The following is an 11,926-nucleotide window of genomic DNA, read 5'->3' as shown; positions in this document are numbered from 1 at the left end:
CTTGGCGATGAGCCTTGGTGTGTTAGGTTGTGATGCTTAGTTTTAGATTTTGTTTTTCTTTTGAATGAGCTTTAAAAAGTGTTCAAATTTCTATCCTAAGTTCTCTTTTCTGACATCTAGTTAGCCAAGATCTTATATATAAACAATGGAATGTTTGTGCTATGGTTTTTGTCTAATGAAGCTAATCCTAATGGGTGGATTCTATCGTGCCTTTGTTTTAAGGTTCAAGAGAAGGATTGGAGCTTCCATTGTGGCCCACTTCACTTGGATCCTTCCAAGGGCTGCCAATGGCTATTTTCTTGGAGTATCTCAAAATATTGTTGTATCTGAGTCTTGTCTCTAGGTCGAACTAGAGCTAGAGGTCAAGAATTTGTCCAAAGATCTGTATCAAAAGTTTTGATTAGACTACGCATCATACTATCAAATACAACTCGGTAGGCATACCCACTGGGCGGTGAACCTTATTCACACCCAATCGTGTGCCAGCGTTATCTCTTCTATCTTCCATCTAATTTTTTTGGTCTTATGGATTGCGTATGTATGCGAATCTATGGGATTTGTCATTAAAATTGTTGAAATCTTGGAAATTCTTAAGTTTATTAAGTTATTCAATTGGAAACTACAGTTCCACATAAGCACGGCTTTGACAATAAGCAATTCACTTATTACACAACAAACACAACCGTCTAGTAGAATATCAATATCTGGGTGGAGCAAAAAAACAAAACATGATATGGAGAGGTTGGGTTTAAGCCGAAGCAAAGCACATAGACCAAGACTATTTGGCAATTGATGACACTTACAAGATCACAAAAAAATGGCTCTTAGTGATACATGCTGGAGGTGAGATCTCCTTCATCAATCACATCCTTCAATTGGAATGTACTGCACAACTCTACAATAATGTTTGTTGTTTCAGTCCTACTTCACAAAGAATCAAGGTTGATAGTAAAAGTGTGGAAATTAGAGAGCATAGTGCTACAAAAGAGGTAAGCAAAGCTGTATATACATTGTTTCTTGTTCCATGATCACGTTCTAATCAGTCATCTTTGTAGGAAACCCCTTAGTGGCTGACTGATAGGCCACACAAAGAAAATAGGCAGTCTTAGGAGGCAATCTTGGATGGCCCCTGGTAGAGGAGGGAATGCCAGGGGCGAGCTTGCTGTATGGCATAGGCAACACGATATAGAGTGGGCTCTTGGAAATAGTTGCCCACCAACATGACACTGAGTGGAAGTGCTGCTGCCTGCTGCTCAGCCTTTGATATGGCTGGTGTTGTGACACCACGGCCCACTGGTAGGCACAATGCTGGATGTCCAGTCAAGTTGAAGGCTGATGCATTGGTAGTCATGCCGAATGCCAATTCAAAGTGCTCTGCTACCAGCTCCGCTGATGCACTCTCGTATTCAGCAGCAGTTCCCAGATGCACTGGCAGCTTCTTGGCCTTTTTCAGAACAGCGGGCATCAAAAGTACGTCATGTTTGGCTAGTACTGCCTCATAGCATGCTATCAGTCTCTTCTTGTGCTCCTCTCCAGCTTCCCCTACCTCTGGGTGGCACTGCCTCAGCCACTCCCCCACCATGACTGCCATACGGAATGGGATGCTCCAGCTGCAAGCCCCATACAAACAAGGTGAAAGATCATAACAGGCCCTAGTAGAAAACTAAAACCTTAAAAAACTACTGAGAGGACACAGTTCATACTATTGTATGACATATTTTAATGATTCTCAATAAACAGTGATGGACTCATAACCCCAAACATCACTTAAAGTCATGGCATCTCTTGGAACTTTACATTATCATCGACGTACCCACATAGTGTGCTTTAAATTGTCACCAATATGCCCACATGATGATAAATAGAAATTGTCACTATGCATACAACTATCTACTCCAAAGCTAGCCACCTGATTTTCAATTAACATATCAATATCGAATTACCTCATACTAGTTACCAAGGAGTTTCCACTCACATTCTCTTAATTGTCTACAAATTCTGTTAACTGTCTGGAAGTTATGCTAGCACATGTAACTGGCACTCGATAAAGGAAGCCGTTATATGCATTCTTTGCATCATCAAAGGATTGGCACTTGTGGAGCATAGCAAAGAGAAAGCAGTATGCGAAGCTGTAATAAGCAGTGAAGCAGTGCTGTAAAGAACACACCATCCAACTCATTACACACACTGCTATTGTAGCACTGTACAAGAGCATGAGCCATTTCATTCCATCTCTCAGATATGGTCTTTGCAGTTGCAAGCATCCACCCATAAACTTGACATATGAACATGACTTTGTTGCACTCTTTGATGTCATCTAATCTTAGTTTGACGTGTGCCATTGGACCCTTCCAATGCCTTACTACAGCACTGAGCTAGCCCACTTCAAACAACAGCAACAACAGATTTTTGGGCAGTTTGCACGTAACAAAATAGTAAGAAATTTGCCTCAGAGAGAGCTGCTACCCAATAGTAGAGATGCCACAACCCACCAACAACAGCAACAGATCTGCCACTGATCCAGTTGAAGGCACTTGGAAAACAGGTATAGATGCAATGCAGTTTCGTTGAAGAACGAAAATAGACATTTGTCATTGGCCACAACAGAAACCACTGCCCACCTCGTTTGAAGACATGATGGAGCTTAAAAATAGGCCACAACAGCAAGAGATCATCACACCACTCGAACAACAGCAGTAGAGTTTTGACATTTCCCACTTGAAAATCAAATATCATTGCTTTGTTGCAGTTCTCTATTAAAGAGCCAAGACAGACGCTCATTGTACCCTACGCTCTGGCTTTTTTGCCACTTACCCAACTTCAGGAAGAGCACCAAAAGAAACTTGGACCACTTCCCTGCTGCAGAATCCAACAGAAAAGCTGCAGTAGACTTTCTGTTAGCTTCTGTATGATTCTTGAATCTTACCTTGCCATAGACAAGCCTCCTGCAGCACGATCTTTACACAACTTTGACAAGAGCACCGACAGCTAAATTCTTGCCATAAGTTCTTTTGCCACTTTCTGTGCATGTGAACAAAAAACACAACAGATTTCTTGCCAGTAGAATCCTTACCTCGCAACATTTGTGAGCAGCTTCTCCCTTAAGAAGTCTCCTCGATCCCACTCCCTTCCAGCTTCGTCCACTCCAAATAGCTCAGCCTTCGCTCCAGAATGGAACAGTTCCTCCATGGTTCTGGCCCGAGCGTAACAAGCCCACACTGTGTCTGCCTTAGAGTGTAATGGCACCGATACCTCCTCCACCACTGCCCCCAGCTGCTCTAGTAGCTTTACTGCATCCCTTGCAGCAGCTGCTACATCCTCCTCTATACCTCCCCATGAGAATCCTTCCTTCACCACCCCTATCCGCACACCCTCCACTCCCCTCTTCAACTCACTGCAATAGTCTACCTTTTCCCGTTTCCTTGCGGCAGTGCTTGCCCTTCGATCGGCACCGTCCCATCCAGCTAGCACACCTAACATCAAGGCGTTGTCTTCTACCGTTCGAGTAATCGGTCCTGCATGATCGATGGGACCATACATGCCATCGATAAGCGTATAAGGAACTAAGCCATGCGTGGGCTTGCAGCCGACAACGCCGTTCACGGCACTGGGTATGCGGCACGACCCACCTTGATCACACCCAATGGAAAGATCGGCTTCTCCGGAAGCAACCAAAACGGCACATCCACTGCTACTACCACCAGCATGGTATTCAGGTGCAAGGGCGTTCCGAACCAGGCCAGCAGAAGCGGTATGGGAAGCACCAGAGCGGCACATATACTCACACTGAGCTTTACCGACGATGGACGCACCAGCGGCGAGGCAACGGGAGACGAGGGGCGAATCAGAGTGAGGAATGAAGGCGAAAGGGGTGCCACAATACATGGGCATGCCACGAATGGGAATGTTATCTTTGAGGACGACACGTTTTCCTCGGAGAGACAAAATTTGTTGGGCGGTTTCTTCATCATCATCCAGAACCAAGTTGCATTGCAGCGTCCAAGCTCCATGAGAGTTGCTTGCAGGAGGCAGCAACAACGTGAATTCCCGAGCTTCAGAGCTGCTCTTGCAACTACGTTCGTGATCTTCTTCTGGTGCTGATTGTTTGCTTTCCTCTTCTGATTGGATGGCAGGATGATCTTCTTCTTCTGCAGCTGCATGTTCCTGCGCTGGAGTGATCGATATTTGAGTGCCAATTGGAGCTCCAATTGCCACTCCTGATGCTGGGGCTCCCCTGTTGCAGAGAGCTAGACACGGCTGGAGGACATTGCAGAAGAGGTTGTGATACACAAGTAGCTGGTGGGGTGGCAAGGCATAGTTGAAGGTGGAGATGGAGAAGGCTGCAAATTGCTCCAGTGTAGGGAGAAGAGAAGCTTCAGAAGACATATTGAAGTTACAATTTCAGCATACCCTCTCACAAACCAGGCTTTCCTTTAGCATTGTAGGGAGAAGAGAAGCTTCAGAAGACATATTGAAGTTACAATTTCAGCATACCCTCTCACAAACCAGGCTTTCCTTTAGCATTTCCCAACCTCTTAACTACTTCTGAGCGTACCTATAATCCTTTACTTTCGCCATTACTTTATCCCACAACCAGCCCAAGTTTGTTACCCCTTTAAACTTAGCCTCCAATTAACATATGAAGTCATATACTCTATGCTAACGCTACATCGGCTTTACGTACTCTTCCCTCCGCTCTTCCACTTCTTGAACTGGGAGGCACCAATTAAATCTTTGTCTTAAAGTCACTCCTACTAAAAGGCAACCCAAGTATCTAGTCACCTCCCTTGATTACACCCATTAAAACCACCCAAACTATATTTGAGGACTTGATGACATAGAAGTGTGGACAAGGAGGGGTTGCAAGATTTGGAAAGCCACCCCACCTGTGAAGTTTAGAGTATGGAGGCCATTGCAAGTTGTAGAGAGATGTGGCCAAGTGGGCAAGGGTGCCAGTAATTTGCCCTTTCTATGGGAGACATCTCGAGACACAATTTCATCTATTTTGGGTTTATAAAGTTTCTAAAAAAGTATCGATGCAACTCATATGTTGGCTCAAATAGGCCAATATGCGTCGTGAGTTAAGATGGAAAATGGCTTTACTAGGTGATAAAGGAGGCGTCAATGAAGTACTATACAAGGTATGGTAGATATGCAGAGCCTATGCCATTGGATCTATCTGGAAGTTTAGGAATAAATTGGTGTTTGAGAAGGGAACTCATGATGAATAATCTATAACAAGCTAAGGGTAGACATTTTAGATGCTCTTAAGTTGTGGTCAAGGAAGAATGAATGTGTGCTTCTTCCCTTGTTCTCCCTCCCCCCCCCCCCCCCCTTGCTACCTTTAAGGCACAAAATGTTGGTTTCATTGAACATATGTGGAAGAGTAGAAATGACAAAATTATTTGGTCTTCTAGAGAATTGAGTTCTATAGTCTCTCAAGAAAGTTGCATCAAAGTTGTTCCCCATCATGGAACCTAGCGAGTAATTGCAAAGGTTTCCCCTTTTTGAGTCTCATGTTGGGGCTCCATGACATTAAGCTTAGGAACCCACCTCGTTTTTAGTGGGTTCAAAGTCACTTTTGCTCTATGAAAAAACTTCCTAACCAACTACAAGGATAAGGATTAGTGCTTTCATGGGGATTCCTTTTTTATGCACCAAATGTTGTGCATTTTTAGTGCCAATTCAATAAATAAACAAGGTACACAAGTGCATGCGGGCATGAATCTCGTGGTATATTGGGAAGCCCCATGGAGATACTTCATATATAAACAACAAAGATAAGGATACATGTTTTTATGGAGATTCCCTTTTTATGCATGAAATTTGTTAAATGACAAAACCCACATTGCTTACTTACATTTCAATTGTTTCCATTATTTTCCATAATTTTGGAGGGTTATTGGAAAGGCTACTTATATACATTTTCAACACCCATGTGCCATTCCCATTGCTATCAGCCTACCCAAAAAAAAAAAAAAAGAATCTTGACTATTGAAATCTTCCCTAAGTTTCCATTCTAATAGCAAAACGCAATATTTTCCATCTTCCAAATTTAGTCTTAAGGATGGTTCTTGGAAAAGCCACTTATATACATTTTTAACACCCATGTGCCATTCCCATAGATATAAGCCTACCAAAAAGAAGTAGGACAAGAATCTTGACTTTTGAGACCTTCCCTTAGTTCCAATTCTACTTAGTAGAAAAAAAAGGTGTGAATGTGGAAAGGAGTTAATGGTGCTCTAGCGATAAAAAAATTTTCTTTATACAATTCATTAATGTCATGTTTTCTAATAGTGAGGTAAGGAATAGCATCTTTGAATTGTCATTTTCTTTGCATAGTGAGTCGCTTTTAGCATAGTGAATGCTTCACACCGTCATGAGTACACAAGAAGAAAAGAATAGAAAATAACAATGTCCCTTCATTTCAAACAATTATCATTGTACTTTGGACTTTAGTGTGTAAGAACAAGGACATCATACCACCTCAAATTAAGAATAAAATTTGGCTTGGAGTAAATCTATAAAATGTGAAACAAGTATGCGAATTTTTCATTATTTGTAAAAGTGTGTATGTTTTCCAAGCGCAAGTGGAACAAATGCACTATTGAAGAAATTTCCATAGCATACTTGATGGTCATTACAATGCATATTATTTACCATAGTGCTCACAAATATTTTCCTCTATCAAGGATTTACAAACAATTTCTTTTGTTGAAAATGAGGCTCTTTGTCACATGGGCCTACTTGAATCATATCAACAATAATATTGACAAGTCTCCAATTCGAATGCCTGGGGTGCCAACTCAATATGTTTTATGTTACTGCCCTCGTCCAAAATCCAGGGTATGGGAGGACAAGGTATATATAAAGTTATGCATGGATTTCCCACACGAATTTCAAATATGCAATGGAAAAATATGAAAATCTTAGGTACCCCTTCCCACAAGTCACAAGTAATATACTTAAACAAATATGCAAGATTTTAATATTTTTGCATATTTTTCATAATGTCTGAGGCCTAGGCGGAGGGGGGGTCTTTTGGATGGGGGGGGGTAAAACAAAAAATACACCAAAATTTGTGAGAACCCAACTCCTTTCAAAATCATATAACTTTTTCATATGTTACCCAAATTTCAAGATGTAAAGGCATATTTGAAGCTCTTTTAGTGTAGAATGCAACCATGCTGATATGACTAAATTTTACTTGTGGCATATTTTTAAATGTATCTCATACTCAAGATTTTGATATGTTTTCTTACTAAAGGGAGTTGGCACCCCAGATTCGAATGCAACCTACAAATTAAATCCTCACAATGATTTTCTAGATTATTTGGAGACATGTCATTTTAATACAAAGACATATTGATTTAACATACAAAAATCATAAAGGTGGGCACCTCCATGACTTTGTCTTGAGGCTAAGAAAGAACAAGATCATGACATGTTTAGATATTTCATGGGATCATAGCAAATAAAAATTAAAACATACACAAATGACGTAAGGATGTAACTCCTTCACACAATAAAAAGCTAAGCTACTTGCACAACAAGTCAAATTATGTTTAGAGAAAATTCACTTATTTGAAATCCTCCAAGGAATCATTATTCAAGTTCACACATTCAATAAATATATCACTTGGGCATATTAAAAGATATCCCTTTATACAATGTCTAAAAAAAAAGATACTTGACATAAGATGTTATTACAAAATAGAATTGTTAATGATTGCCACTATGGAATGCCAAAATAATGATAAGAGATTCATAGCACACACACCAATACAATGCTCTAGAAATTAACCCGAGTATATGTATAGTTTGAGTGGGGCTCAATTATGTAATAATGTGAGTGGGGCTCAATTATGTAATAATGTGAAGTGGCCCTTTAAGTCAAGAATCCTATAAGTGATAGAACTCTCAATTCATTCAAAGTATAAGTTAAGATTCACACATATATAGTAGCCAAAAGTCAAGAATTGTGGTTTATCCATGTGAATTGCATGTGTGGAACACACTATCACAAGATGGGATATATGTGGATCTCTTCTAAAACTAATCAAATGGTGGAACCCACCATGTAGATGGGCTCCTAGACAATAGAAAATTAGTATCCTCAATACTAATCTACCTTTGCATAAGAGTTATTCCATTTAACCACATGATTTAAGGAGCCAATAAAGCATTCCATAATGTTTTTAGCACTCATCCTTGATTAGGGCTAGAGATTCCTTAATACCCATCATGTAATTTGATAAGGGATTGGTCAAGATTTCAACTCTCTCTTCATATATAAGATAGTAGAGAAGTTGAAGCTTAATCTCATTTCTCAAGTGGTTATTAAAAACAAAATGATGTATCCCAATCCACTTGGTTTGAGCATGAAACAATGGGTTATTAAGATTGGCTTGTCAATCTGTAAGGATGTTTGAATTGTTTTCTTAAGATCACTCACCACCCTTGAGTTCTAAGCTAGATGAGCTCATGAGCTAAGCTACATGAGAAGCACCTTTGTATTCTATTTTTTGAAAATAAAGAAATGTCACTTTTTTTAAACTACTATATTAATATAAGATATCATCCATGATCTAGTGTGAAAGCAATAACCACAAAAATATATTTTTCCTAATTTGTATCCTTCCTGGTCACTATTAATATAAAAAATTAACACTTTTGGCACTTAGTCTACTCAACCCTTAACTTATAGAGCCTTTTATATATATTAATAATTTTTATTGGCTTTTTAATGAATATTTATGGGATTGGCTATGAAGTATGATACTACAATGATATAATAAGAAATGTTGAGTCTAGTGTTTGTAAGGTAAGATAAGTTGCCAACCAACAATAAAAATCTGCCATGAGAATGTAAATGGGCTTTTTCTCAAGAATAGTGCTACTTTAGGATACGTTCCATGGGAATGTAAATGGGCTTGGCCTTTGAGGTCTCTTAAGAACTTTATTAGAATATTGAAAAAAATGGACACTAAAGTAAACATTCATGTTTTGCCTAAAGATGGCACTTAGAGGACCCTTATTGATAGCTTAGTCTTTGTTATGTCTTAGCACAAACATGGCATTATGGGAAGTTTACCAATGGATAGTACTAACGCCAAGTGACACATTCATCCATGTGTTTCTCTTCTAATTTAGGGAAACAACTTTATGAAAGGTAAAATGGCTAGATGCACTAGTGCCACTATACCAAAATTTGGATTTCCTCTTTGATGACCAATTGAAAATTCGCTTTTGCTCACTTCACTCTTTTCCATATACTATATTAGCGATTGATTTACGTTATTTGATTCCCATCTCTTGTTTAAACCTATATTGCTAGGGCTTCATATCACCTATTTATGTTATATGAAGCCCTAGCATGCCCTAAGATTTTTTATACCATTTATCTCTCTCTCTCTATGCATGCGTGTGTGTGTGCGTGTGTGTGTGTGTGTATGTGTGGAAACCACTTGCTACACATGCACATGATCATGTATGTATGCTTTTGTAAGCGTACAGCTGCACATTTATATGTCTAAGTACAAGCATCCCAAGAAAAATACGATGGTGTTGTGTGTACCAATTAAACCAATAACCCTATGAGCATCCTCTTACATCCACGAGACATCCAAAAAGTTGAGGGGTGCACTGCTATTTACCACCTAGCCATGGATTCTCACATTGAGCTCTAACAAACTCTAATTATCATGTGAGGTTCCTCGTTTGAACCTCCTTTCTTGAGCTCCCTCTAGAATCCTCCTTTTTAGCCCAGGACTTGCCACTTGGCCTTTCATTTTTGTGCCATGTGTCCACAAGGGACTTTACCATAAAAATACTCTGATGGGCTCCCCATTGCTCCTCCTCACTAATGCCTAAGCCTAGGTATTACCCTAGACTCAAACCCTTTAGGCCCCATTAATGCGAGCACCATCAATCCCTGTTGGTTTCCTGCCCAACCATCACCAGGACATAGGCTTCCATGATTATGGATGATGTAACATTCCCTTCCCCTTGGGAATGGTTTAAATCCTAGAAAACAAAATGGGAGATCTTCTCTGGAGATTGTGTACCCTTTCCCATGCTGGGACCCTCTTCAAGTCTACCTTGCCACCTTACCAAGCATTCTTGATATATGATATGGCTTGTTCTCTTTTCTTGTTTATCTACTTTTTTAAGGTTCATGTTGTAAAATTGGAGGGTGAGTTCAACTAGGATTTCATTTCCAATGAGATTATCATTATCTCCCAACTTTCTTCTTATAGAAAGTTAGAGTTTGTAGTGGGCCAAAAAGTTCTATTTTACGGTTCAAAACCCTAAATATGGCTAAAAGTCAGACGTTATCTCCTAGGTATTAAGGACAATTCCTATTACTTAAGAGACTTGGAAAACTTTTTTACAAATTAGTCCTATCAGAAGGATGTAGTATATATCTAGCTTTTCATATAACTAGGCTAGTACAAGTTTGCATAACTTCTTGCTCTAGCTTGAGCCTCTCTAACTCTAACTTTAGCTAATTTAAGCATTTGATTCATATCTTCAAGAAAGTATTGGGAAAATTTAATCTTTACTTTTTCAAGTCCCACTGCAATTGGGGCTCTAGGTTGATATCCATACATCATACTAAAACTTGTTGTGAAATGTTCAACACTATTGTATGCAAACTCCAATATGGGAAAATATTGTTCCCAATTAGTTTGCCTTTCACTTACATATGCTTGAAACATAGCCTCAATTAAAATGATTGATCCTCTCTAGGTCCTCTCTATTTGACCATCACTCTGTGGATGATTCATAGTGCTCATATTCCAATCACTATTGGTAGCCCATACAATTTGTGAATATGCTCTACAAATAACTTTGCTTAACTCAGGTGTTTTACATTCTCATTGGTTGGAATAAATTGACCCATTTATTGATCCACAATTATCCACACAAAAACATGCGATAAAAGCTAAACATTGCCAAGACAAGGCTGAATTATATACATAGTGCATGTCACAAATATACATCTAACCCTAATGGAACTTAAGATTTCTTTAGTTGTCTTCTGTGAGAATTGGCCAATTAGACACTCATAGTGTCTATCTTATGTGCAAAACTCTCAGTGCATACCATTGTACAAAGAGTAGGCTTCATATTGCTTTACATAGCCTCATCCATCAAGACCATGATGTTTCCCATGCATTTGACCAGTGCCTTATCGTGCGCCTTATCGTGCACTGGGACTCTTAGGTAAATAAGACATGCATGGGAATAATGAGGTGCACGGTCACATTCACCCCTTTAAATTTACTCTTCCTAGAGTAAACACTCAAGCTTTACATCATAGGTATATGACATGCCCAATCATTACTATTTTATAATAGGGCCATTAACTAGTTACATCTTTCTTATCTCCAAATATCGAAGATGATCTTAAAATTTTGCATCATACAAGCAATGCCTTGCGGTTTCTAAAATTCATGGCCAAGTGAAGCTCAATCCTCTTTCCTTATAAAAGATTTTGGCTCTAATGAGTCCCTACTACCCTATGGTACAAGGTTGAATGAAATGACAACTTGCAAAATGGTTCAACCAACATGCTCCATTTCCAAGCCACCAACAAGTTGCCAACTTCTTAGTTAAACCAAATTTTAACCATGCATTTGGGAGGGCTTTGGCCAATATACATTCAATTTTTGAACCTAATAGGTATGATGCAATAGCCTCCATACATTCAAAATCAAGAGTAACATGATGAACACACATAGGATGGGCATAATAGAAAGACTTGCTTGAATGCTATCAATACTTTATCCACGTGCATGTACATATTGGCACATGTTTTTAACTTGTACTCATGCTTCAACTTATTCAAGCTAATTGTCCAAAAGTGTACACCATAACTCTATCAAGTTGACATCTCTCAAATATTTTTCATGACATGCAT

The 11,926-nt window shown here is 39.3% G+C and overlaps 1 protein-coding gene across 1 annotated transcript; it reads right to left on the bottom strand.

Annotated features, from left to right (window-relative positions):
• Window positions 1–817: 817 nt before the first annotated feature.
• On the bottom strand, window positions 818–4,435 carry LOC147896145 (uncharacterized). The gene is made up of 2 exons (XM_087383064.1): window positions 3,074–4,435; window positions 818–1,610 (listed from the first exon to the last, which is right to left on the bottom strand). The coding sequence occupies exons 1-2, from the start codon at window positions 4,384–4,386 to the stop codon at window positions 1,106–1,108; spliced, it is 1,818 nt and encodes a 605-aa protein (XP_087239190.1). The 5' UTR covers window positions 4,387–4,435; the 3' UTR covers window positions 818–1,105.
• Window positions 4,436–11,926: the final 7,491 nt, after the last annotated feature.

The sequence above is a fragment of the Dipteris shenzhenensis genome, chromosome 12 (genome assembly GCF_047967505.1).
Source record: "Dipteris shenzhenensis isolate YYH24624 ecotype China chromosome 12, Dip_SZ_1.0, whole genome shotgun sequence".
NCBI classification, from domain to species: Eukaryota; Viridiplantae; Streptophyta; class Polypodiopsida; order Gleicheniales; family Dipteridaceae; genus Dipteris; species Dipteris shenzhenensis.
Note: the sequence above shows the minus strand (reverse complement) of the source record. Positions and strands in the feature narration are given on the sequence as shown.